A 26942-nucleotide genomic window follows, 5' to 3' on the forward strand; every position below is an offset into this window, starting at 1 on the left:
CTGTAGTGTTCAAATGACCCTTGTGTTTCCATTTCAGAGATAAGCTGGCCTTCACTCAGAGTCGGGCTGCTAGTTACTTCTTCGATGGCTCCGGTTATGCCGTGGTGAGAGACATCACAAAGAGAGGGAAATTTGGTCAGGTGACTCGCTTCGACATTGAAGTTCGAACGCCAGCTGACAACGGCCTTATTCTCCTGATGGTCAATGGAGTGAGTAAAAATACAAGTCCTACTACTTTTCCTTTATTTCCTTTACTTTCTGCTACTCATGTTTCCAGGAACCTTCCCAGGTCCAGTGTGTCATGCCATCAAACTGAAATTCTAGTTTAGAAAGTCAAATTGGATTTTCTTCTTCAGGAAAGTAATGACAGCAATAAATAAAAGCAACCCTGAGATGCATTTCCCTACAGTACATTTTTGGATATAAATAAACTAAGAGAACTTTGAGGACATTAGCACCAAGATCTAGGAGAGCAGCGAGTCTGCAGAAATTCTGCACTGGGCTCCTAACTTTTCCAAATCATATGCCCTAATCAATTTAAAAGCAAAGCTTGCATGCTTTGTATATATGTATGTGTGTATATAAGTATTTATGTATGTACACACACACATATATCTTTATTTATAAATGATATAAGTGTACTATAAACAGATATAAATATCGTATGAAACATTCAAAGCTTGCGATAAAGGACAAATTATATAAAGATAAAATAAAAGATTATATATATTTAAAATGAAGAGTAAATTGACTTTTATTTATTAATGATACAGAAATGTTTTTCTCTCACTAGAAATTATTTTTAATAGCACTTTACTGCACCGCTCAAACAAAACAGTTTTCATGAGAAAATGTAATATGCTAAATATTTTTGAAAATTCTTAAACTCTTAGGGATACAGTGATTCAAAAGTCTGGTCCTAAGTCCAGTTTATTTCAACGCTAATTTTATTGGTTGTTGTACCTAGACAAGATACCTCACAAAAATAAAAAATGAAAGAAGCATATCATTAGCTGTGCCTACTAACTCAAATAGTTTTCAATCACATTCACCAGGTGGCAAAGGTTGTCTTTGAGATTTGACTGGCATGTTTCCTTTTTTCTAATATTAATTCTTATAAGCTAACCAGATATCATTTTGTAAACTTTAATAAAAGGGTTCTAAGCTATTGAAAATCTTTATTTGAAAGATTTTTCTAAAGCTTAGAAATTTCTTCCCTCAAATGTTTTAATAGTACTGATAGGAGAGTTTTTGTGGGATTGCATTTGCACTGTTCCCCTCAACAAAATCACTTAACAATAGAAAAATTCCCAAACATCTTTTTAAAAAACCATCTCTCCACAGTATAACTGTCCTTTAAAAAAAGAGAAAAAGTTACTTTCTCATCCATTATCATGATAATACCCTTACATTGATGTGACAGTATGTTTCTTTTTTGAATTAACTAGTAGGTTTCATACTACTGTCAGACATTTCTCATCACAAATAAAGTTCAACAAATTTAGAATAATTCATGTTACAAAGAAAAATGTGTAACCCCCTATAAACTTGACAGCATTTTCAGAAATTTGTAGGAAGTAGCCAGCAAATATCTGTGTGTCTCAAAATGTTTTCACATCACTCTCCATCTCAGTACAAGTCTAAATATTCTACTATTTCAGTTATATCACCCTTAAGTCCATGTAACTAGCCACACATAAACTGCAATAAATTGCAATAGGCGAGAAGCAAAGAAATGGATGAGGAGCTACCTTCAACCCTTCAAGTGTGGAACCCCTCTTGGGAAGCCGCACACATTATGTGAATTTTGTGAAAGTCTGACAAAAGGATAAAATGAAGGCCCACAGTCAATAATTCATGTATTAAATATTAAAAATTAGTTTCTTTCTCTATTTTAGATTTTTTAGTGAGTATAAATGGACGTTGAAATATTTTCTTCTCTATTTTAGATGTTTTTAAATTAGTAAAAAGTTGAAATATTTTCTTCCTAAACTCCAGTAAGTTGTTTTCCACAGTCCCAGGAATGCACAAACTCCACTCAGGAGATCGCTTCCTATAGAATAGGGACCTTGCCACAATGCTTTATTTTTCAAATCCATTGACTTCTTGTATCTATGAACTACCTTCTGAAACAAGCGAACCTCATCAGTAGGTCACCTGAGTGTTACAAAATGTCTTTGATTCTCAAACATCATGTGTTCCAAGTGCATAATAATTCTATATTTATTTACGTAAATCCAGTGTTTCAAAACAATACAGCAATGGCCTTCTTTTTTAAAATCCATATTTGCTGATAATATGGAAGAATTATTTTCAGTATACCTTGAAATTATTTTTTAATATTACTAATTTTCACCTAAAATAAATACAGTCACATCTGTTGGCCTGCTATAACTTTTTAAAGTTTCCTAAAGACAAGGCAGTTTGAATAAACATGGTATACTATACTCTGTTTTCAAGATTTTGTTAAAGGGCAATAATGTAGACTTAAAACTTCATCCATTAATTCAGAAAGTAGAATGAAAACAAAAGAAGAATCTTTACACTGTGTATAAAATTAACTTTTATATATTAAGAGAAATAGCTGCTATATGGAAGTAGTTGTCACTTTTGTTTTGAGACAGAGTCTCGTTCTGTAGCCCAGGCTGGAGTGCAGTGGCATGATTCAAGCGATTCTCCTGCCTCAGCCTCCCGGGTAGCTGGGATTACAGGTGCCTGCCACCATGCCTGGCTAGTTTTTGTATTTTTAGTAGAGATGAGGTTTTGCCATGTTGGCCAGGCTGGTCTCAAACTCCTGGCCTCAAGTGATCCACCTGCCTCGGTCTCCCAAAGAACTGGGATTATAGGTGTGAGCCACCACTTCCAGCCGTTGTCACTTTTATTTCATAAGAATTTCGTAAGACTTTCTTAGTCTTCAAATAGCTCCAATAACAAAGAATATAGTCATATTTCTCAAATTCAGCTAAAACTGACTCTACTCACATAATAACAGATGTTCCTATCTTACAACTTCTTTCTCTCCCCAGAGTATGTTTTTCAGACTGGAAATGCGCAATGGTTACCTACACGTGTTCTATGATTTTGGATTCAGCAGTGGCCCTGTGCATCTTGAAGATACATTAAAGAAAGCGCAAATTAATGATGCAAAATACCATGAGGTACAAACCATTGTAGTTTGGTTGGTTTTGTTTTTGTTTTTTATACTTAGATCTGTTGATCTAATCACGCGGTCAAATGAGACAGGCAGGATAGTAAATAAACTGAGAGCTTTCATATCTAAGGAGCAACTGAAGGACCCTCATCTTCTCAACCCCAGGAAGACATTTGCTTTAAAACAATGGATGTATTTGTCCTGTTGATGTTCCGATTAAAAAGTCACTGAGAGATTCCTTTTAATTGCTTCATTAACTAGAAGGCTTCTATTAATCTTAAATATCTCAATTGGTATTCCTCCAGAGTGCTTCTGTGCACGTGTGGAATGAGCCGGTGTAGATACGCAGCCATTTTTTTTGCTTGTCCTTTGAGCCCCACTAAATGTAACAAGAATATAAGTAAATACAGAATTTCCTTTTAAACCACTTATCCAGCATGTAGAAAATAATAGCAGTTTTCCTTATAAAGAGAACTCACAAAGAATCCCCTTTAGTTTTGAAACAGATGTGCAGACTACTGAAAATATACTTCATCCGTTTTCATTAACTATTTTAAATATACAGTTTGATAAAGTGTATACAAGGCATAATATCTTTTAAGTGGAACCAAAATGCAAGGGGTAGGAGACTGTATTTCCCTTTTCAGTTCAAAGTCCATAGCCTCATAAGAATGGTTTACAATAAAAGAATATTTTAACTATTGCTCTGACTAGCATTTTTGCAGATTCATTAGAACTGCTCACTGTGTCATCAAAAAATTACACCTGGTAACATGCAATCTAGATTCCAGAAGGCACCTGCTTGGGAATACAATAGGGGTCACCAGGGGTTAGGGATGGGGGAAATAAGACATGGCTGTTCAATGGGTATAAAGTTGCAGTTGTGCTAGGTGAGTAAGTTCTTGAAATCTGCTGTACGGCATGGAGCCTGCAGTTATAACTAATTTAACATTTATTGAGGATAAGTGTGCTTAACACACATGCTCACACACACGCACACACCACAAAGGGACACAAGGAAATGCTGGGAAATGTGTGATATGCCTCTTACCTTGATTGTGGGATGATGTGTTTGTATATGTCCAAACTCATCAAATTGCATACATAAAATATGTATAGTTCTTTGTACTCAACTAGACTTGAATAAAGTTGTTTTTAAAAAAGAAGAGAACAGTGGCACCTGCTTATTGCTCTTTCCTGAATCCTCCCAGAAAGAGCAGGAGGAAACAACAGGTCTAATCACAAAATTTTTCTTGGGCTGGCTCCCTCTTCATACAGACCTCCTTTCCCAGGAAATGTGAACTGCTACTTGTAGAAGCAAGAGTTTTCAAGTCTGTGAGAAAAGAAAATCTATCTATTCCCCATTTTGTGAACAAACAAGCACAAAGGCATGGAAGAATAGCTAGTATAGCCAGGAGAATTAAAATATATAGAAGTCATCAAAGAACTCTATATTAAATAGTTAATCAAGGCTTACTATATATTATCTCTCCCAGATCTCAATCATTTACCACAATGATAAGAAAATGATCTTGGTAGTTGACAGAAGGCATGTCAAGAGCATGGATAATGAAAAGATGAAAATACCTTTTACAGATATATACATTGGAGGAGCTCCCCCAGAAATCTTACAATCCAGGTAAGGCTTTTTGTTAAGTAGCTGTTTGTTCCTAGCAATGTACTGGGCTGGCAACATCCAGGAGAGGTCTAGTAACAGTGTCCGCACCCTTACTTGCTACTTTTACACACAGGGACAGGTACAGGCACACACATTCGTGTACCTGCAGGCCCTCTGCAGTCAATCCTCAGGACCTCCTGAAATTAGCATCACATAGATGTAATCACAGATTTCTTCAATTATTGTATTACTCTTAGAACATGATCTAATGCAATATTTCTCATCAGCAATAGGAAGGGTGGAACATGTGTATTGTGTGAAGACAAAACAGCATTTGTCCATTTACTTTTTTTTTATATACTTTAAGTTCTAGGGTACATGTGCATAACGTGCAGGTTTGCTACATATGTATACATGTGCCATGTTGGTGTGCTGCACTCATTAACTCGTCATTTACATTAGGTATATCTCCTAATGCTAACCCTCCCCGCCCACCCCACAACAGGCCCTGGTGTGTGATATTCTCGTTCCTGTATCCAAGTGATCTCATTGTTCAATTCCCACCTATGAGTGAGAACATGCAGTGTTTGGTTTTTGGTTCTTGCGATAGTTTACTGAGAATGATGGTTTCCAGCTGCATCCATATCCCTACAAAGGACACGAACGCATCCTTTTTTATGGCTGCATAGTATTCCATGGTGTATATGTGCCACATTTTCTTAATCCAGTCTGTCATTGATGGACATCTGGGTTGGTTCCAAATCTTTGCTATTGTGAATAGTGCTGCAGTAAACATACGTGTGCATGTGTCTTTATAGCAGCATGATTTATAATCCTTTGGGTATATACCCAGTAATGGGATGGCTGCGTCAAATGGTATTTCTAGTTTTAGATCCTTGAGGAATCGTCACACTGTCTTCCACAATAGTTGAACTAGTTTACAGTCCCACCAACAGTGTAAAAGTGTTCCTATTACTCCACATCCTCTCCAGCACCTGTTGTTTCCTGACTCTTTAATGATCGTCATTCTAACTGGTGTGAGATGGTATCTCATTGTGGTTTTGATTTGCATTTCTCTGATGGTGAGTGATGATGACCATTTTTTCATGTGTCTTTTGGCTGCATAAATGTCTTCTTTTGAGAAGTGTCTGTTCATATCCTTTGCCCACTTTTTGATGGAATTGTTTTTTTCTTGTAAATTTGTTTGAGTTCTTTGTAGGTTCTGGATATTAGCCCTTTGTCAGAGGAGTAGATTGCAAAAATTTTCTCCCATTCTGTAGGTTGCCTGTTCACTCTGATGGTAGTTTCTTTTGCTCTGAAGAAGCTCTTTAATTAGATCCCATTTATCAATTTTGGCTTTTGTTGCCATTGCTTTTGGTGTTTTAGCCATGAAGTCCTTGCCCATGCCTATGTCCTGAATGATATTGCCTAAGTTTTCTTCTAGAGTTTTTATGGTTTTAGGTCTAACATTTAAGTCTCTAATCCATCTTGAATTCATTTTTGTATAAGGAGTAAGGAAGGGATCCAGTTTCAGCTTTCTACATATGGCTAGCCAGTTTTCCCAGCACCATTTATTATATAGGGAATCCTTTCCTCATTTCTTGTTTTTGTCAGGTTTGTCAACGATCAAACACAATCTTGTTTTTGTCAGGTTGTAGATGTGTGGTATTATTTCTGAGGGCTCTGTTCTGTTCCATTGGTCTATATCTCTGTTTTGGTGCCAGTACCATGCTGTTTTGGTTACTGTAGCCTTATAGTATAGTTTGAAGTCAGGTAGCCTGATGCCTCCAGCTTTGTTCTTTTGACTTAGGATCGTCTTGGCAAGGCAGCCTCTTTTTTGGCTCCATATGAATTTTAAAGTAGTTTTTTCCAATTCTGTGAAGAAAGTCATTGGTAGCTTAATGGGGATGGCATTGAATCTATAAATTACCTTGGGCAGCATGGCCATTTTCACGATATTGATTCTTCCTATCCATGAGCATGGAATGTTCTTCCATTTCTTTGTGTCCTCTTTTATTTCATTGAGCAGTGGTTTGTAGTTCTCCTTGAAGAGGTCCTTCATATCCCTTGTAAGTTGGATTCCTAGGTATTTTATTCTCTTTGAAGCAATTATGAATGGAAGTTCATTCATGATTTGGCTCTCTGTCTGTTATTGGTGTATAAGGATGCTTGTGATTTTTGCACATTGATTTTTGTATCCTGAGACTTTGCTGAAGTTGCTTATCAGCTTGAGGAGATGTTGGGCTGAGACGATGGGGTTTTCTAAATAGACAATCATGTCATCTGCAAACAGGGACAATTTGACTTCTTCTTTTCCTAATTGAATACCCTTTATTTCTTTCTCTTGCCTGATTGCCCTGGCCAGAACTTCCAGCAGTATGTTGAATAGGAGTGGTGAGAGAGGGCATCCCGGTCTTGTGCCAGTTTTTAAGGGGAATGCTTCCAGTTTTTGCCCATTCAGTATGATCTTGGCTGTGGGTTTGTCATAAATAGCTCTTAGTTACTTTTGCTTTAGCCTTAAACCCATTTTGAGCTCTCCAATAGCATCTGAGCTACACAAATTTTTAAGGTTATCCAAAGGGTTGTGTATTATGTATAATGAAACATTAAGACTCTCCCCTAAACTTTGTTGATTACAGATGTGTTGGAAAAATGCCAAAATGGATTCATTAACGACGCGGATTAATAAAAGTCTGAAGACCTGTGTTCAAATCCTAACATCACTTGTGACATAAGAGAATAATTTATTCTTAGTTTCATTTTATAGGTTAAACCCTGTGGAATTACTAAGAATTGATTATTTTTATGTATGTCAGTTCCCTATGATTCAATGTAATAATCATCTGCTAAAGGGAAATAATAGCATCTCCATCTATTTCACTGAATTGTTATAAAGATAAAATGAGATAATGTAAGTTAAAGCATTTTGAAAACTATAAAGAACAAATTGGCTTGACTCAGAACAAAACTCTTCTATAGGCAAAGATTGGACATTGCTGTGTGCCTATCAAAGAAAGCATGAGAATATGAATGATTATAGAGCCATTACAAATGACTATAAATAAATGCAAATTCCATAGCCTACATATGCAGGGTAACATCATCATCATGGCTGTATCAGTGAGGCTGACTTTCTTTTCCAGGACCCTCAGAGCACACCTTCCCCTAGATATCAACTTCAGAGGATGCATGAAGGGCTTCCAGTTCCAAAAGAAAGATTTCAATTTACTGGAGCAGACAGAAACCCTGGGAGTTGGTTATGGATGCCCAGAAGACTCTCTTGTAAGAACCACTCAGTGAAAAGCTTTTTAATAGACATAATACTTAACACTCTCAAAAGCTGGAAAAGCTCTTTTCAGCTTCTCTCTGATCCTAGGTACACCTTGGGTTCCTTTCTGCCACCACCAGAAAGAAGAACCATTAAGCTTGAAGGGCTCTTGTGCATGGGATTCCTCTGTGACTTGTTCATTTGCTTCAGTTTTCCATGGGTGGGGCATCTAACACCTAGAGGGGTGTGTGCTAGCATCATTGTTCACTCTGGTTGGAGTCAGTGGAGAAGATGAAACCCCATCTCTCAGAGGAGCTCCTGGTATATGCCTGAATTCCAACATAAACCAGAAGTGGGAAAACAAACTATTTACGTAGAAACTAACAGGCAAGGCCCTCCGTATGTGAAACATTGATAGTTTTAAGCATTTGATAATTCTCAAAAACACTATCTCCACTTGTTTTGGCACACAGATATCTCGCAGAGCATATTTCAATGGACAGAGCTTCATTGCTTCAATTCAGAAAATATCTTTCTTTGATGGCTTTGAAGGAGGTTTTAATTTCCAAACATTACAACCAAATGGGTTACTATTCTATTATGCTTCAGGGGTAAGTATTTGTTTTTCTCTGAGGAAACTTCTTTGTGATAATTGTTTTGCCTATTACAAATAATTTGTAATGCATGTGAGAAGTGATTTTCTATTCAGATTAATTTTGACTCACATGTAGACACACAGAATGCCTCATTTCAAACACTTTAAAAAATATTATATGTATTGTATGTCAGGAGTTCCTAACCTGGAATTCATAGACCCACCCCCAAGAGATCATGGATAGAATTCAGGGGGTCTGTGGACTTAATGGGAAAAGATTACATCTTTATTTTCTCTCACTGAAATTGATCATTTTCTTTGATTATGAATCTAGACAACACACCACAGTAGTATTACCAGTACCTGCGACTTTGTCATTAATAGAAATCACAGATTTTTTTGTTTCATATTACAATTGTCACAGAAATCCCAGAATGTCATTTTTGCTCATTGCTACTTCTAATGTTATTAGGTCTGCTATGGAATCTTATTATTTAAGGCCTTAATAAAAAATTATAATATCACAGATGATTTATTTTAAGATTTTGAAAACTGTATTTCAATATAATCGGTTTCCTTTGTATTATTATATGTTTTGTTTTATACATTTAAAAACATTATTTTCTGAAGGGGTCCCTATGTGTTACCAAAATGTCAAAGGCGTTTCTAGCACAAAAATTGCTAAGAGTCCCTGTTTATATGCTAAACAAACACATCTGTGATTTAATTTATAAAAGAGTAAAAAGAACATACATGCTTCTTTCAGATTTGCTACAGAACATTGTAGCTCAGCTTATAAAGATATGCTATTTCAAGAATAAAATAAGGTCTGTGGAGGATTGGTGACCGTAACATCCAACTGGTGGGTCTCTGAAAAGGTCATCATCAATATATACGCTGATGTGCCAGGTCATCATAGAACTTCTGAAAGCAGCTTTTACCTTTCATATATATTACCTGCATCTGACATATTTACATCCAATTTAATTGGAATCAGTAGAATCTGTAAGAATTTACCCAAAGCATTTTGTAGAACTTCTGAGCCCAAACCTGCCTCAGACTACCCTGGTTAGTTAAATAACACTTTTTGCCCACAAAAAGTAGTCTATTTTGAGGGCAGACTTAAGAAGTTGGTGCCCATATAAGGAAAGAGAAGCAAGATGAACATTTGCCAAATATTTTAAGATAAGCAATAAGCTAATTCAGATAAGAAGAGCTAACTTGCTTTTTAAAATGTCTCTTCTGCCTCTATAGATGAAAAAGTGAAAGATTTTAAAAAGCCAAACTAGCAAATTAACCCTTGCCTAGTCACCTAGCTACATCCCCAAGGACACCCAAATTACCATCTTTTCGAAGGGATTAAAAGTGAGATTGAAAGTAGGAAAGTAACTGAGACTGAGCTGACAACTCTCAGCATAACAAAGTCACCAAAAATTTTCAGTTGGAAATATAGGGGATACATTTTTCTACTGAAATGTGTCTCATTTTATAAGCAATACCAGTACAAGCAATAGGGTATTCTTGGTTGTTATTTATAGAAATTATTTTACAAGCAAATTTCCTGCACACTATATTGCCTTTAAGCAATACCATTCAGTCAATGTTGAAAACATTTCCGTCTTTTGGATCCCTAGACTCCCTACTTACATGCTTGTGCTTGCATTTCAGTCAGATGTGTTCTCCATCTCACTGGATAACGGTACTGTCGTCATGGATGTAAAGGGAATCAAAGTTCAGTCAGTAGATAAGCAGTACAATGATGGGCTGTCGCACTTCGTCATTACCTCTGTCTCACCCACAAGGTACAGCTCCTCACTTCATATTCTTTCCACCATGTCTATTTGGGGGACATGATTATGTCAAAAACCACTATGAATAATAGGTTCTCCTATACCTTTTCTAATGTTAAAACAAAAATGCTAGAAGGAACAATTTACCTTCCTCAAAAATATATTGCTATTAGTTTCCAAGACATGTAAAATAAATCACTATGAAATTTCTTAAAATAAATATAAGGGTTCTTTTTCCCTTAAAACAATAGGTTATAATCTTCTTGAGGGAAATGCCTACTAATATTACATACTGAACGGAGTGCAGTATTTTGCACATAGAAGGAGCTCAGCAAATGTTGGTCTTGTTTAGACCTTGAGTCACACAACTGAGAATGCAACATTTATGGCCACATTTTAACAGCTCGAACTTCATCTTTAAAATAGATAATACTGAATTTATTTTTCGTAATAAGAAAGTTTTCTGGAATAAGAAATGAACCTCTGCTACTAGTCTATGTCCACTTTTGTGGACACAGAAAACATGAGTAGGCTTTTTCTGGGTCCCACTTCCAGTAAGAATCAAAATAATCTAACGTGCTTTGCCATGGAAATGGTCTTCCACAAATGTGATTAAGTGATCATCATGAGGTATGCTCTGTTTTATACACACATACACACACACACACACAAATAATGCTGATGACTAGGCATCTGAATTTCTTGCCTTATGGGTTTAAATTCCAATCTTGGTTTGGAGAATCTTTTTTGCATATAGAAATACCCAGCCATTTTATCCTGGACCTCATGAAGAGTTTGGCAACTCACTGTCTTTTCATTAACCAGATGTTCCATTTCAATTTCATGAGAAAACCTGCTAATCCAACCTAGAGTGGGTCAAGGTAAAAATGCTAGCTCTGTGGTTTGTAAAGAAGCCTTTTTCTTTTGCAGATATGAACTGATAGTAGATAAAAGCAGAGTTGGGAGTAAGAATCCTACCAAAGGGAAAACAGAACAGACACAAGCAGGTGAAAAGAAGTTTTACTTCGGTGGCTCACCAATCAGTGCTCAGTATGCTAATTTCACTGGCTGCATAAGTAATGCCTACTTTACCAGGTATAATATTTTTATTATTAATGAATCTGCATGATTGATAAATAAAATCAAGACAACAGCAAAAATATTAAAAATGAGAACTATGAAATGTATCTGAGGCATTAGGGGATAGTAATTAAAAGCTTGTATGTGCTTGAGAAACTGTCATACTTGCGTTTCTGTGTAGGTTCTTTGCCCTTTAATTTCCAAATGACCTTGACTAAGTAAGCCTTCGTGTCTTCACCTACAAAATGCAGATAATAATAGTGCCTGCTTGGTAGGTTTGTCATGAGGGGTAAATGAGAAGATAATGCACATAAAACAACTTGTACAGTGTCTGGCATACAGCAAGCTAAAAATATTAGATGCAATTATTTTTGTACTTATCATTATTGACAGAGTAACATACCCAGAGGTTTACAAAAGTCTTAATTTAATGCATGACTTTAAAGAAAGCCATTAATCTAGGTCCTTAACAAAGACAATAGGGGTTCCTTAAGTACAAGAATAAGCAAGGGAGGAGTTTAATATAGATTAAGAAACAGAGGCAGTTCCAGTCATCCAGCGTGTGTTGAGGAAAATATGTTCATTATTATAAATGTGTGATGCCAGGCACATAGTTATTAACTGGTTGAATGTAATTTAAAGGGTCCTGGTTACGATTGATGGGTAGGGACCCATCACACACACATACACACACACACACACACGCACACACACACACACACTTTAATTGCCAAAGCTCTTTGACTTCCGTAATTTTCATCATGTAATTCTAAACAATATTTTTAATATTTATTTTTTCCTCTGTTACAAACACAGGGTGGATAGAGATGTGGAGGTTGAAGATTTCCAACGGTATACTGAAAAGGTCCACACTTCTCTTTATGAGTGTCCCATTGAGTCTTCACCATTGTTTCTCCTCCATAAAAAACGAAAAAATTTATCCAAGCCTAAAGCAAGTCAGAATAAAAAGGTAAAAGATAATGCTGTTCTGACTTCCTAATTGTCATCATTTTCCATGCACACAGTTTTAGACACTGCTGTTTTAGAGAATATGCTTGATCCTTTGCAACTCCATACATAGGAAAGATGGGATTCTTGCAGTATCACATATTCTAGTTTGCCAGCTTTGTTGTATTAATTTTTTGTTTGTTATAGAAGAATTTTTTATTTTTTATTCACATGTAATAATTACACAAATGTATGGGGTACAGAGTTATCTTTCTTTCTTTTTCTTTTTTTTTTTTTGAGACAGAGTCTCGCTCTGTCGCCCAGGCTGGAGTGCAGTGGCGGGATCTCAGCTCACTGCAAGCTCCGCCTCCTGGGTTCACGCCATTCTCCTGCCCCAGCCTTCCGAGTAGCTGGGACTACAGGCGCCCGCCACCTCGCCCGGCTAGTTTTTTGTATTTTTTCGTAGAGACGGGGTTTCACTGGGTTAGACAGGATGGTCTCGATCTCCTGAGCTCGTGATCCGCCCGTCTCGGCCTCCCAAAGTGCTGGGATTACAGGCTTGGGCCACCACGCCCGGCCAGAGTTATCTTTCAATACATGCATATAATGTGCAATAATCAAATCAGAGTGATAGCATGTCTATTATCTCAAACGTTTATTATTTCTTTGTGTTGGGAACATTCAAAATCATCTCTTCTAGCTATTTGGAAATATACAATAAACTATTGTTAACTATAGTCACTCTACCATACTATAGAGACACAGAACGTTTTCCTCCTATCTAGCTGTAATTTGGTATACATTAACCAACCTCAGCCTATCCTCCTCCCGCCACTGCCCTTTCCAGCCTCTGATAACCACAGTTCCAGTCTCCTGTGAACTCAACATTTTTAGCTCCCACTTACGATAACATGCAGTATTTGTCTTTCTGTGCCTGCCTTATTTCACTTAATGTAATGTCCTCCAGGCTCATCCGTGTTTGTTGCATCAGTTCTTGTTCCAATGAACAGTCTGAATCAGCTATTTATTCATGTTTCCAACTTACAATGGTTTCCCTTACAATGGTTAAAATGTCCCTGTACTTAACAGTTTGTATAAATAATACATATTATTTAGTACTATAATTCTCTAGTATCATTTGCTTTTGTGTAACAATTTCAGGCTTTCGTCACAATCATGGAAATTATTCAAGTTTCTGATCTTACCCTGGTTTTTCCCCTCCTTCCTGGGCCTTCACTTCAGCCACTCACATGCACAGTTGGTCTGTGACATCAGCTAAAGCTACTCCATTATCAAAATCTTGAGTTCTAAAATTCCATCCTACTATTCTTTCTCATGCATTTACTGCAACTCTGTACATTATTTGCCTTCATTACAAGTGGGACCCTTAATCCCTTCTAATTCTTTCAGTTTAACCCTCCCTGCCTCTTTCATGATCCAATTTTAAGAGTGTGCTCAGGTGTCAGTGTTCCCATCCTGGCCCATGCCACCACCAACTCTCATCTGAATAATTGCAACACCTCCCAGCAGGTCTCCTTGCTTCCACCTTGTTCCCTGATAGCCTATTCTCAACCCTACAGTCAGATCTTTATAAATATAAATCATATCATGTCACTACTGTGTTCAAATGGCCCTCGACTACACTCAGAGTAAAAGCCCAAGGCACCACAATTCATAAGAGGCCCTATGTGATCCATGCCCCTTACCCTGAGTTCATCTTCTCCTACTTGCCCACCTCTCTCAGTCTTCTCCCCTAACTGGCCTCCCAACTATTCCTAGAACGGGCCACATGTACTCCCACCTTAGGTTCTTTATTCAGGCTTCCCTTCTGCTTGGATCGCGCTTCTCCCAAGTATCTGCACAAACAACTTCTCTTCCTTCTACAATTGCTCAACTCTCATCTGTTCAATGACCTACATTGACACCCTATTGAATACTGCAGGCTGTCTCCTACCTTCTACCAGTAATGCTGCTCTTTTCCCTCTTTCTATTCTTTTTTCATAGTACTTATATTTTATTAGTATGCTTTCTTTATTATGTTTATTATTTATTGTCTGTCTCCTCTACTGAAATGCAAGCTCATTCATTTTGTTCCCTGATGTATAATAAGCACTCAGAACAATGCATATAACAGGTGTTCAATAAATACACAGCTATCTGCATCATAGGGTTGTAACAAAAACTAAATGAGTTAATGCATGAAATGATATGCACTTAGTATAGCGCAAGGCATATAGTAAAGATTCAGTGAATATTAGTGGTTATATCTCTATAGCGCCTTAGAGTATTCTGGAGGATTGGTTCCTAAAAGTAAAATTGCTTGGCTCAAGGGAATATGCATTTTCAATATTGAGGCAATACCAATTTACACTCCCACAAACAGCATTTGAAAGAACATATTGTCCCACACTATTGTTAACAATGAATATAATCAAATTTCTATAATTTTGCCAATCTGATGGACTAATTGAGGTTTTAGTTTTCATTTCTCTGAATGCTAGTGAGGTTGAGCATCTTTTCAGGGGAAGAACTGATTGCCTTCCAAGGCTGGCTTCTGGACCATCAGCAAGAGGGAAGTGTCTCCGCCAGCTTCTCCATTCTGATGGTTTTTCACTGACCATTGTATCTTGACATTTTCCATATATATGAGCATATGTGGACTACTTTTTCAATTCTCTTGAAACTTCTTCTTTGTTCATACATGACTGCTTTATCAATGTTAACAAAATACTTGTGTGTGTGTATAATTAAAACTTAGTACTGTTTCTTAGGATCCCTTCCTGAGTTGGACATGGAAGACAGATAATTTCATTGATTCTCATGAAGGATTTTGCTGGAAGATACTATGAAGGAGTTTTCAGAGTATACTATAAAATTCTAATAGAGTCTTGCTGTTACCTTCGTACATTGATGCTAAAAGGATTTATCCTGAAATTTTTTTTATCTGGCACTTGAACACTGGTCAGAGGGTCATAGGCAGCAGATTAACATTACAGGCTGATGAGGGACATCAACCTTCTCAAGCAAACACAGTTACCCCTTTAAATAAACACAGTTTTCTAAATTAAGTTGTCTATCAAATGTGATTTCCCAACAAACATTCAGTCTCAAGGTTATAATCAACAGCCCTATTAACAGAAGTTTTTCTATATTATAGGAAACTTGCTAACCTTTATGGTAAATAGTGTTAGACAGAAACTTGACTTTGTAATAACAAGATACAGAATCACCATAGATTTCAATTATATTTTATGATAACTAGAATGTCAACATTTGCTCATCTTTTCTTCTATTGACCCTTGTTTCAACGGCTTCATAAATAATTACCAAGAAAAATATGTGGTCTCCGACCTAAATTTTCATTAAGGCTGCACCAAAGCAATTGGGATTGTAATAATTTATTTTCACAATCACTTCCTAATATCCCATTTTATTCACTTATTATATTCATTTAACCATTAATAGACTTTTAGTTGCTTCCAGTTTTCTGGAAGCTAAAGATCTTTGTAGATAAATCTTTGAGTGTATTGCTGAACAAATCTTTAAGATAGATTCCTAGAGGGAGAATTACTGAATCAAGGCAAATTGCTTTCCAAAAAGGTAACATTGATTTCTATTTCCCTATGGTATTTGTGAATACCTGTCTTATCATCTATGATCCAGTCTTAAATTGTTTTAACAATGTTTATGTTTCAAATTTAATTGGGAAAAGTTTCTCATTTGGTGTTTAATAATGAACATTTCAGGTATTGTAACAGACATCATGCTAGGGTATCTGGCGAACCACTCTCTTCTCTAAGAACTGATTTCCTACCCAGTGGGCAGGCCCTGTGTTTTAGATGCAAGACCTCACTTCCCTGGATATAGATCACTGGACCAGGGTAGATTACGCGCACAAAGCTGGGCTATCAGATTCTCTTCCTTGGAAACTTAGAACCTAGAGAGATCTGCCTGAGCTGGCCATTGAATAGAAAACATGTAAACCTAAGGGTATTATGTTAATTATACACAGAGGAAAAAAAGCTGCTTCATAGAGTGAAAGGCAGAAAGCTATCCTGTAGAGAAAGAAAAATGTAAAGAGATGCTCTGAGAAACCAGAAACCTCCAGAAAGGGAGTGCCTTGATTTTTCCTAGCTTTCCAATTGATTCTAGCCCCTGCTGGGACACCACAATACTATCTTATCTTAGATTGTTTAAGATACCCCATTCAGGCACGGTGGCTCACACCTGTAATCCCAGCACTTTGGGAGGCTGAGGCAGGCGGATCAAGAGGTCAGGAGATTGAGACCAGCCTGGCCAACATGGTGAAACCTCGTCTCTACTAAAAATACAAAAATTAGCCAGGCATGGTGGTACATGCCTGTAATCCCAGCTACTCAGGATGCTGAGGCAGGAGAATCGCTTGAACCTGGGAGGCAGAGTTTGCAGTGAGCCGACATTATGCCACTGCACTCCAGCCTGGGCAACAAGAGCAAAACTCTGTCTCAAAAAAAAAAAAAAAAAAAAAAAAGATACCCCTATATCCTTATAACACATTGCCATCTTTTTCTTCAGTAGCTCAACTAACTTGGTTGTTATCTGACACAAAAGAATCTTGCTAAATTGAACTGGTACTGTCAGTGGGATTGCAACTAATAGGCCCACAGAGAAAACAAAAAATTACACTGGTAAAGCCAAAGTCTAGTGGAGTTCATTGAGAATCACCATACACACACCCATCTTAGGATGACAAACTGAGTCTCTGTGTTGTATGGTATGAAGTCATTAAGTTATAACTTGGCTATTTTATCATTATTAAGAGTGTGAATATATATCTGCAGAAGAATTAGCATATTTGGTTGCCATATATAAAGACACCAGAGTTTGTTGATTTTTGCAGCAGATGAGAGACGCAGCCTACATAGTCATGTATTCCCACATTGAAGCAGAGTCAGGCAAGGCTGGTAAATTGAGATTGTTCTGTTTCGAATAACCCTGTGCTTCACTGAGCGCCTAGAGCTAAGTGGATACACTGACTAAGAAAGCGTGAGATCCTTTCTATCCAAATGGAGAGCACAGGAAGCAGCCAGAGTTGGGGGAAGTCCCCTACCCTCACTCTCACTCTGTTCTCTTACCCTCACTACAGGCCCTGTGCAAAGTATTTCCAGCTGGGCCTTTCCCTGAGACAAAGGTGATCATATCTCCTATCATAAAGTATATTACTCCACTGGGATTGAAATAGAGCATGGATTTGGGACAATTTTCCTAAGGCATTAGAGTTAAAGAATCTCCTGGCAGCCCTACTCCAGCCCGTTCTGCCCAGCTTGAAGCTATGGCCATTATTTGTAGGTGAGAGCCTGGACCAAAAGGTATTGGTAGCTGGGTATGTTTCCTCCATCCAAGAGAGAAACCTTATTTCTGTTGCAGTAAAAATCAGGTTATGAGTCCTGACAACTGCATAAAGAAGGGAAGAGGGAATGGTGGAACCAGGTGGGCTTTCCTTTAGGAAATGAGAGTCTATGAGCTCCCATCTCTCTCCAACCAAACCACCACTGTGAGAGTCTCCACTGCCAAAATCCAACTGCACGAGCTGCTGCCCTGAGAGCAAGAGACACTGGCACAGCTGGTCTGTCCTTTAATTAATTAACCTGCCCTCTGCCCAGAATCACATCTAGATTTTCAATGTAATTCTGAGATTTAGCTAAAACACTATTTTTTTTTTTTTGTAGGTCTTGTCTTTTGCCCTTATGAGATTAAGGGTTTGATTGTCCATCTGTTCCAGTCTACTTTATATCTTTCAGAAATTCCACACGGCTTGGTTCTGCCAGTAGAAACCCTCTTAGATTTCCAGGACTGCTGTGGATTTATTTTTATGTATATTGTTCTGACATTTCAATGGGAATAGGGGGGCTGGGAATAAAGGTGTGTGCTCATTCAGTAACCCTGAACCAAAACTTTTCTGATCTAATCCTCTCTCTCATCTTGTCTGTTGCCTGTGTGTGCTCATTCAGTTATCCCGAATTTTTGTATCTAATCCTATCTCTCATCTTGTTTCTTGCCATGTCTCTGTTCTCCCTGCTGCCACACATTTCCTCTTCTATCAGGCCTTCCTTGTTGCAAGCTGTCTTTCTAGGTGGGTCAGAGCAGGCCACTCCCTCCCTGCTTTCAAAACTTGTGTGGCTCCTCATCACCTAAAAAACAAAACCTCCAGCAATCATCTAAGGTCCTATCTGGCACCAACCCTGTTTTCTAGTTTGCTGTTATAACTGTTTCTCCAAATTAATTTTCAGTCCCTTAAAAAACAGGAATCATTTATCATTGACTTTCTATTCCCCACTACATGCCACCCATGGGAGGAATGTATAACCATGGATTTCCTTCCCCTTTACTTCTACCCATTTGATAGTCACTAAACATTTGCTTGAATAAGTGACTAAATACTTGAATTTACTTGCATTTACTTTTATTTTGCTTCAGAAATTAAAACTAAATAATCATTAAATATTAGCCTATACTTGCACAACTCTAAATTTTAGCATCTGCCATGCAATTTTAGGAGCACAAGGTGTTTAAAAATTGTTCTATATCCTGTCACATAAAATTCTGCTACATATCCTATCACCAAAAATCTCCTTAAGTATTTTGAAGATGTTGCTATGTTAACTTTTTACACAACATGCGTAAGTAATAATCTGTGTATTAAAGTAATATTAGTATTGTTTCTTATGTAAGGATTTTGTTGATTGATTCAGGGTCATTTTAATTGCCAACTTTGCCACTTTTCACTATTGGTTAAGATGTGCACTTAATTTAAATGATAGAGCAGTTGTCTCTATAGCTTCAGTTTAACTTTGCTTTACTACCATGTGGAAGAATTTGGGGTTCGTTAACATGCTATGTTGTTGATGTTACTGCTGCAGCTACTGCTGTCATTTGCTCATAGCAGTAGAGGTAGGGAAGAGAGGGGGCCTAATGTTCCATGAATGGAAGATGCACAAATAATATACAAATTTTTTATCCTTATTAATGATGAGGACATCACAAATTACTTTTTGCTGCTAGTATGTCTCTTTTATCCCTTAATTTGGTTTACTTTTATAGGGAGGGAAAAGTAAAGATGCACCTTCATGGGATCCTGTTGCCCTGAAATTCCCAGAGCGGAATACTCCAAGAAACTCTCATTGCCACCTTTCCAACAGCCCTAGAGCAATAGAGCACGCCTATCAATATGGAGGAACAGCCAACAGCCGCCAAGAGTTTGAACACTTAAAAGGAGATTTTGGTGCAAAGTAAAGTAACACACTATACTCCTAGACTCTTAATGACATGGCTGGGCTCCATCTTTGTTTGCCACATGTCATCGTTTTTACCTATCTTTCCTTTCTGTGCCACCTTAATCCTATTATGTTATCATCGAAATAAGTACGAAATAGTAGATGATTTATACTATCCAAAGAATTATATTCTCTGTGACTTACCAATTGTAAGGTTCATAAAACAATATTCTTCCGGGAGTTTACTGTATTTGACCAAAAAGAAAAGACAATCAAGGAAAGGAAGATGGAGCAAGTTTCAAATGACTCATCATCTAACCTTGATATCACCCTCCCTCTCCCATACAAATTGCTTTCAGGTTGTAAATGGGAGTGCATTCGAACTACTAGAAGGTTAATAAAGCATTGAAAATACAAATATGCTTGTTTGTCTATGACCCTCCAGCTATCTCCAACCCCATCGCCTCTTTCCAGTATTTCACAAATCTCCAGGTTATCTGATATTACTGAAGAATTATTTTTATAGTTTTAGCACCCAAATATTTTTATATAGGTCTTACATAGCTCTGTCAAACATTCATAGAGGCAAAGTATTCAATAAGAAATCTCTAATGTCTTATAATTTGCTACCTGCCTAATAGGCAGAATCAGTATTTTCTATTTTTCAGGAAGAATTTAGAGTTAATCAAACTAGAAGTTAACCTAGTAAATGTATCTTATCCATAGCCTAGGGTTAAATTTCTAGAAGGTTTTGTTTAATTTCTACACACTCAGGTGGCTGCTTTTTACACATGGTATTCACTAATTTTTACTGGGAAAAAATTTTAGTCTGTATTTTAGATAGCACACAAGTGATATTATTTGTATTACTCACTAATATTTTGTCCACATGGATAAGCTTCTTTAACATACATATTTTTATTAAATTGCAGTATTTTTGTTTGTTTGTTTTGTTTTGTTTTTTTTTGAGACAAGGTCTTGTTCTCTCACCCAAGCTGGAGGGCAGTGGCATGATCATGGCTCACTGCACCCTCAACCTTCCAGGCTCAAGTGATCCTCCCACCTCAGCCTCCCAAATAGCTGGGACTACAGGTGTGCACCACCATCCCTGGATAACTTTTTAAAAAATTTTGTAGAGATGGGGTTCCACTATGTTGCCCAAACTGGTCTTGAACTCCTAGGCTCAAGTGACCCTCCTGCCTTGGCCTCCCAAATTGCTGGGAATATAGGCCTGAGCCATGGCACCCAGCCTGCAGCCATATTTTCAAAGCAAGACACAATAAGATCCTTAACTGAAACAACATTTCCTCAAATGTGGAATATATCCTTATTGTACAAGGAAGTAGAGAAGAAGTTACATTTTTGAACTAGCCATGATAATGTAATATTCATTAATAATACTAAATATGGAATAATGTTGCTTGGGATTAGATAGAATGGCTACTTATTTATTCTTGCTTACACTGTATTATTTTAAAGAAGTTAGAGATTATCCTCAGTCTCATTTTACGTATGGTAATCCCTTTCTTTTCATTTACCAGATCTCAGTTTTCCATTCGTCTGAGAACTCGTTCCTCCCATGGCATGATCTTCTATGTCTCAGATCAAGAAGAGAATGACTTTATGACTCTATTTTTGGCCCACGGCCGCTTGGTTTACATGTTTAATGTTGGTCACAAGAAACTGAAGATTAGAAGCCAGGAGAAATACAATGATGGCCTGTGGCATGATGTAAGTTGAAGGCAGAGAGCAGCATTATCAGCAAATAGCTACCATTGTCAAATGGACACTCATGGGCCTCCATTACTCTCTCTAGAAATATCCATTTTAAAAGTCTGCTGCTGCACACTCAGAATTCAATTTCAAAAAATTGTATTCCTTATAAAAGTCTTGAAGCATACTATTTAAAAAGAGACACAGGCTGAGCGTAATTATTTTAACCAAAGGATCAGTGGTCAACATAAACTGAAATTTGGTTTTTAATGATTTCTCACTTATTTTCTATGGCCAATAGGTTTTTACTTTTCAACAATTATTACCGAGTGTCTTTTATTGGCTAAGCTGTGGAAGATACAAAGTGACTAGTAAATCAGTTAGGAAGACAGGATACCACAGTAGGAGCAGATAAATATTGAAAGAAATTGGTGGGTATGTAATATCAAGAGTAAGCAATGTAACGTGCATTATAATCAATCACAAGAAATCTAAGTGGGAGAGAACATATGTCCTGTTCTGGCCATATGTGGCCTGGTTAACTGGGAAAAGCTTCATAGAGAACATGGAAAAACATAAGCTATATTCAGAAATTAAGCTTTAAATCATTCTGTCTAGAGGTCAGAAAATATATGGATCACTTCCTCTAATACATGAAGTGGTAAATGGAAGATAAGCAGTAAAAAAATACACCTATGTATATAAAGCAAAGAGGCCTGGAGACAATTCACAATAAAGGCATATGCTGTATAACAAAACAGAATCAAATGAGGGATAAAGTTTCTGCCATTCCAAAAACTGCATTGCCGGAAGCCTACTAAACAGAAGAGATAAACTCCTGACCTTCAGAGATGAGACCATTTTAAAAATAAACTTTCTGAAGATTTCCCGCAGCATTGCAATAGCAAAGTTGGAAGAAAAGGAAATACAGCCTTTTCTCCAATCTTGGAATGTACCTGAGATGTGCTGTTTTCCTTCTCTTCATCCAGGTGATATTTATTCGAGAAAGGAGCAGTGGCCGACTGGTAATTGATGGTCTTCGAGTCTTAGAAGAAAGTCTTCCTCCTACTGAAGCTACCTGGAAAATCAAGGGTCCCATTTATTTGGGAGGTGTGGCTCCTGGAAAGGCTGTGAAAAATGTTCAGGTAAGCCAGGCATGACCAGGTAGAGCCATTGACCGTTAGAGCCAGAGCATCACCTAATCGAAGCCCTCGTTTCACAGATTAGGAAACTGGCAACTAGCATCAGTAAAACTGTAGTTTTCTGGACATGGGATATCAAAGTAAGTACTGTCTTATGGGCTGCCTGGCTGCCCTGTGGCATTACAAAGTCAGAAGTAATCTTTCGATTCTAAGGTAGATGTGAAATGAAAAAGTTTCAGAGGTATACATTATCATGAAAATTTATGTCTCAAGGGGATCTTATTTGTTCAGAAAGTACCCATACTTTTAATGTCAAGGCATAACAAAAAAAGTTTCAGATCATTATGCAAACTACAATCCCATTTTTGTTTCTTACACACACACACACACACACACACAAAATTTGTAAATGTATAAGGAAATGTGGTTACCCTGGGGAGAAGTGAGAATACAGTAGAAAAATATCATTTGTGTAATTCAAAAATTTAAAATGTTGCACTTATAAAAAAATTTAGCAATAAAAAGAATGCACCAAAGGACTACATTTTTCTTCACATAAATATAGGTTGGATTTTAGCAATGTTAAAAATAATTTCTAAGACCCATTAATGTATATAGATGAAGCAAAAAAGATGGTTTACATTATAATTAGATTTTAGATAAGCAGCCCCAATTCCATGGCAATCTCTTTTTTAAAATGTCCAAATGCAGTACAAAATCAGTTATCTAAAGTGGCCCAAGTTTCATGTCCTGTGATATGATAAATTCTCAACCACAAAAACAGCTCATGAAACCAGAAATGAAAGCTTTCTGCCGTTTATTTGACTATGGTAGATTTAAGTAAAGAACTTTGCTAGCCCTCATCAGCCTTAGGTGATCTTGGCACAGCTGTCATTCTTGAGGGAAAACTAGGATACTTCTAAATATGCAATTTGAAAACCACAGCTGCAGGAGAATCACGTAAACCGGGGAGGCGGAGCTTGCAGTGAGCTGAGATCTGGCCACTGCACTCCAGCCTGGGCGACAGAGCGAGACTCTGTCTCAGAAAAAAAAAAAAAAAGAAAACCACAGCTGCAACTTATTGTGTCAAAGTGTAATATAAAAATTTCCATAGCTTAATTACTACAGGTTGACATTAGCAAATACAAAATTCCAGCTTCAAACAACCAGTTAAAAAGCAATTATCCAGGAAAGTACTGATCATTCAGATATCTGAAATAAATACAACAAGGAATTACTTGGTTTCGCTCAGGACTGAAACCCCCTCATTTTGCTTCCCCTTGGTGCCTCTGTGTTGAGAAAATGGATTTTAAGAAATGTCTTCTTCCCTCAGATTAACTCCATCTACAGTTTTAGTGGCTGTCTCAGCAATCTTCAGCTCAATGGGACCTCCATCACCTCTGCTTCTCAGACATTCAGTGTGACCCCTTGCTTTGAAGGCCCCATGGAAACAGGAACTTACTTTTCTACAGAAGGAGGATACGTGGTTCTAGGTAACATTAGTCGTGTTAAAAATATGAGTCATGAAATGCTTCTTCCTGGAGATGGCTAACAGGGAATATCAGACCCAGAGTTAAAACTTAAGAATGCCAAACTCGGCCGGGCGCGGTGGCTCAAGCCTGTAATCCCAGCACTTTGGGAGGCCGAGGCGGGCGGATCACGAGGTCAGGAGATTGAGACCATCCTGGCTAACACGGTGAAACCCCGTCTCTACTAAAAAAAATACAAAAAACTAGCCAGGCGAGATGGCGGGCGCCTGTAGTCCCAGCTACTCCGGAGGCTGAGGCCGGAGAATGGCGGGAACCCGGGAGGCGGAGCTTGCAGTGAGCCGAGATCCGGCCACTGCACTCCAGCCCGGGCGGCAGAGCGAGACTCCGTCTCAAAAAAAAAAAAAAAAAAGAATGCCAAACTCAGCCCTAGAAGATGACCTCTTCCCACAAGAACCACCTTTCTCCTTCCTGCACTCCAAATCATACATACGTCCCCATCCCTGTATACTCTCCCTGACCAGGCTTCTCCATAGCTGCCAAACTTCTGGATGAAGACCACCTGGGCTCCATTAGAATGTCTATGCGGCTCCGTGGCCTGATCCATGTCAGTTTTTGGCCACCTTGCTCCTCAAGGTCTTGCTCTGCTCCTTCTTGGCATGAACCATTGTCCTACTAATAGAAGTCCCAGTTGCTCCCCAAGACCTGCAACACCAGCAGACAACACTATCCTTCAGAAATTTTGATTTCTGGATTTTTATTATTCTCCTTGACCATTACTCTCTCACTCATTCAGTTTTTATTGTATGCCTCCCGTAAGGCAGTCCCTATGCCAGATGATGGGATATAACAGTTCTAAAAATAAATAAAATCCTAGCAGACTACACACAATCACCATCTAATTCATTTCAAGAATATTCTATGGAGCAATCACTGGGTGTGAGGAAGACACCAAAATAAGTGCCCGGAATGAGGACAGGAAAGGGTATAAAGCTGCATGTTCCCTGCTGTCAAGGCACTTAGGTACTTTGCACATGCCCCGAATAAAGAAATTACACTGCAGCCAAGTATACTTTCTAAACCACCACCATATCCAGCACAACACCCAGAGGTAGTATTTCCTCTCTTGTCTAGCTCATGATTTTACTTTCCTGCCTCACCCACCGTTACCCCTACAGTAAAACACCTACACTTACAATTCTCAGCCTTTCATGGAATTTCAGTGATAAGAACTCTTAATGGTTTGGACAGCTGGAAATGCGGAGCAAACTGCACAATTTATATACTACTCCATGAGCATTAACTAATAGCAAGAAAAAATTTTAAATGATTTATAAGATATGTTAAATGAACAGTATTTAGATGCCCTGGTTTGCAATGAGTCTCTTGGAGTAAACACAATTATTCTTAATCAGAATTTTATTGGATCACCTCAGTAACAGCTCCTAAATACTTTCTCTGCTCTTTCTCCTCTGAAATGCTGTACAGCACTGGCACCAGTTAGGTTTTTGTTTAAGAATTATTTTAAAATACAGGTCTGATCAAGACAGCTTTCTTGCTCAGTGACTGCAAAATAAAGCCTAACTTCCATACTTCAGCACTAGAGCCCTTCCCAGTGTGGCTCCCACTCACCATGCCTCCTTCTCCCCTGGCAGGGACAGTCCAGCCACAATGGCCTTCACAGAGCTCTCCAAGCATTCCAGCCTCTGTACCTGTGTTCAGTCTACTTTCTCTGCCCAGATTGCCCCGTCCTCCTCACTTGTGAAATACTCAACAGTGCTGCTGCTACTTGGAATTCATTTCTCCTCCCCTGAGCTCCCATAACACATATTTTGTGTGCTGTTGCCAGCCTCACACTCCACAACAGGACGGATGCGTTAGTTATCTTGGTTCCCCACAGAGCTTTCCCCAGTAGAGTTTGACATGGAAAAGCCACTTTCTACTTATCTATTAAAAAATGCATCAAACTTTCAAAAACAGGTAACAAAGATATATAATTACAAAATCACACCATAGTTACAAATATGAACTTGCTGTTCTTGGGAGTTTACAGTGTTTATCTCCACAGATGAATCTTTCAATATTGGATTGAAGTTTGAAATTGCATTCGAAGTCCGTCCCAGAAGCAGTTCCGGAACCCTGCTCCACGGCCATAGTGTCAATGGGGAGTACCTAAATGTTCACATGAAAAATGGACAGGTAGTGTCTGAAAAATGTTTAATGATTTGTCTTATCTGACCTTGGATTCTAGATCTGAAGCACAATTATTTCATCAATCTTCCCTAACTGAAAAAGAAAAATAGGAAAGTTGTAACATGAAATGTAAATGTGGGCAATATTTGGATTCAGCTTCCTATGTTGAAAGTTGATTTGATCAAAACAGTCATGAAAATATGGCAAAATAATATAAAAAATAATCACCAATAACAACATAAAGAGTTTTAACAAAAGAATGAGAAGCACTTTTTTTCACCAAATGGAATCAGCAAACATAACTATCAGAATCAACAAACACTAAAACATCTTTCTAAATATCTATAATATATGTATATCAGATATCATATATACATATACTAGATATGTATATATACTATATATTATTCTCAAATGATAGAAATAAAAAAAATTATGTTATAATTAAACGCCACTTTCATCCTAAGATATTACTAAAGAATATTCATGGAAGTATTCAAATAAATATTAAGAAAAAAGTATATTTTCATTGATGCTGCTAACTTAATATAACAGATTTTTATTTGGGTTCTAGTACATTCCATTAAATTATATTGAGCCATCGCAATAAAACATCTCCCTACTTGGTGCTTACTATTTGTTGGGTACTATTCTAAATGCTTTACCTAGATTAACTCATTTAATCCTCCCAATTATCTCCATGA

General features: G+C 37.6%; 1 protein-coding gene across 1 annotated transcript in view; it reads left to right on the forward strand.

The window, feature by feature from the left end:
- Window positions 1–26942, forward strand: part of LAMA4 (laminin subunit alpha 4) — a 147741-nt gene that overhangs the window by 114728 nt on the left and 6071 nt on the right. Inside the window, exons 24-36 of the mRNA XM_023219040.1 lie at window positions 38–209; window positions 3027–3158; window positions 4648–4790; window positions 7913–8051; window positions 8511–8648; window positions 10301–10434; window positions 11353–11517; window positions 12319–12472; window positions 19531–19718; window positions 21245–21434; window positions 22406–22561; window positions 23892–24051; window positions 26114–26244. Coding sequence (XP_023074808.1) covers window positions 38–209; window positions 3027–3158; window positions 4648–4790; window positions 7913–8051; window positions 8511–8648; window positions 10301–10434; window positions 11353–11517; window positions 12319–12472; window positions 19531–19718; window positions 21245–21434; window positions 22406–22561; window positions 23892–24051; window positions 26114–26244 — 2002 coding nt within the window. The remainder of the gene's footprint in view (window positions 1–37; window positions 210–3026; window positions 3159–4647; window positions 4791–7912; window positions 8052–8510; window positions 8649–10300; window positions 10435–11352; window positions 11518–12318; window positions 12473–19530; window positions 19719–21244; window positions 21435–22405; window positions 22562–23891; window positions 24052–26113; window positions 26245–26942) is intronic.

The sequence above is a fragment of the Piliocolobus tephrosceles genome, chromosome 5 (assembly GCF_002776525.5).
Source record: "Piliocolobus tephrosceles isolate RC106 chromosome 5, ASM277652v3, whole genome shotgun sequence".
Classification (NCBI taxonomy): domain Eukaryota; kingdom Metazoa; phylum Chordata; class Mammalia; order Primates; family Cercopithecidae; genus Piliocolobus; species Piliocolobus tephrosceles.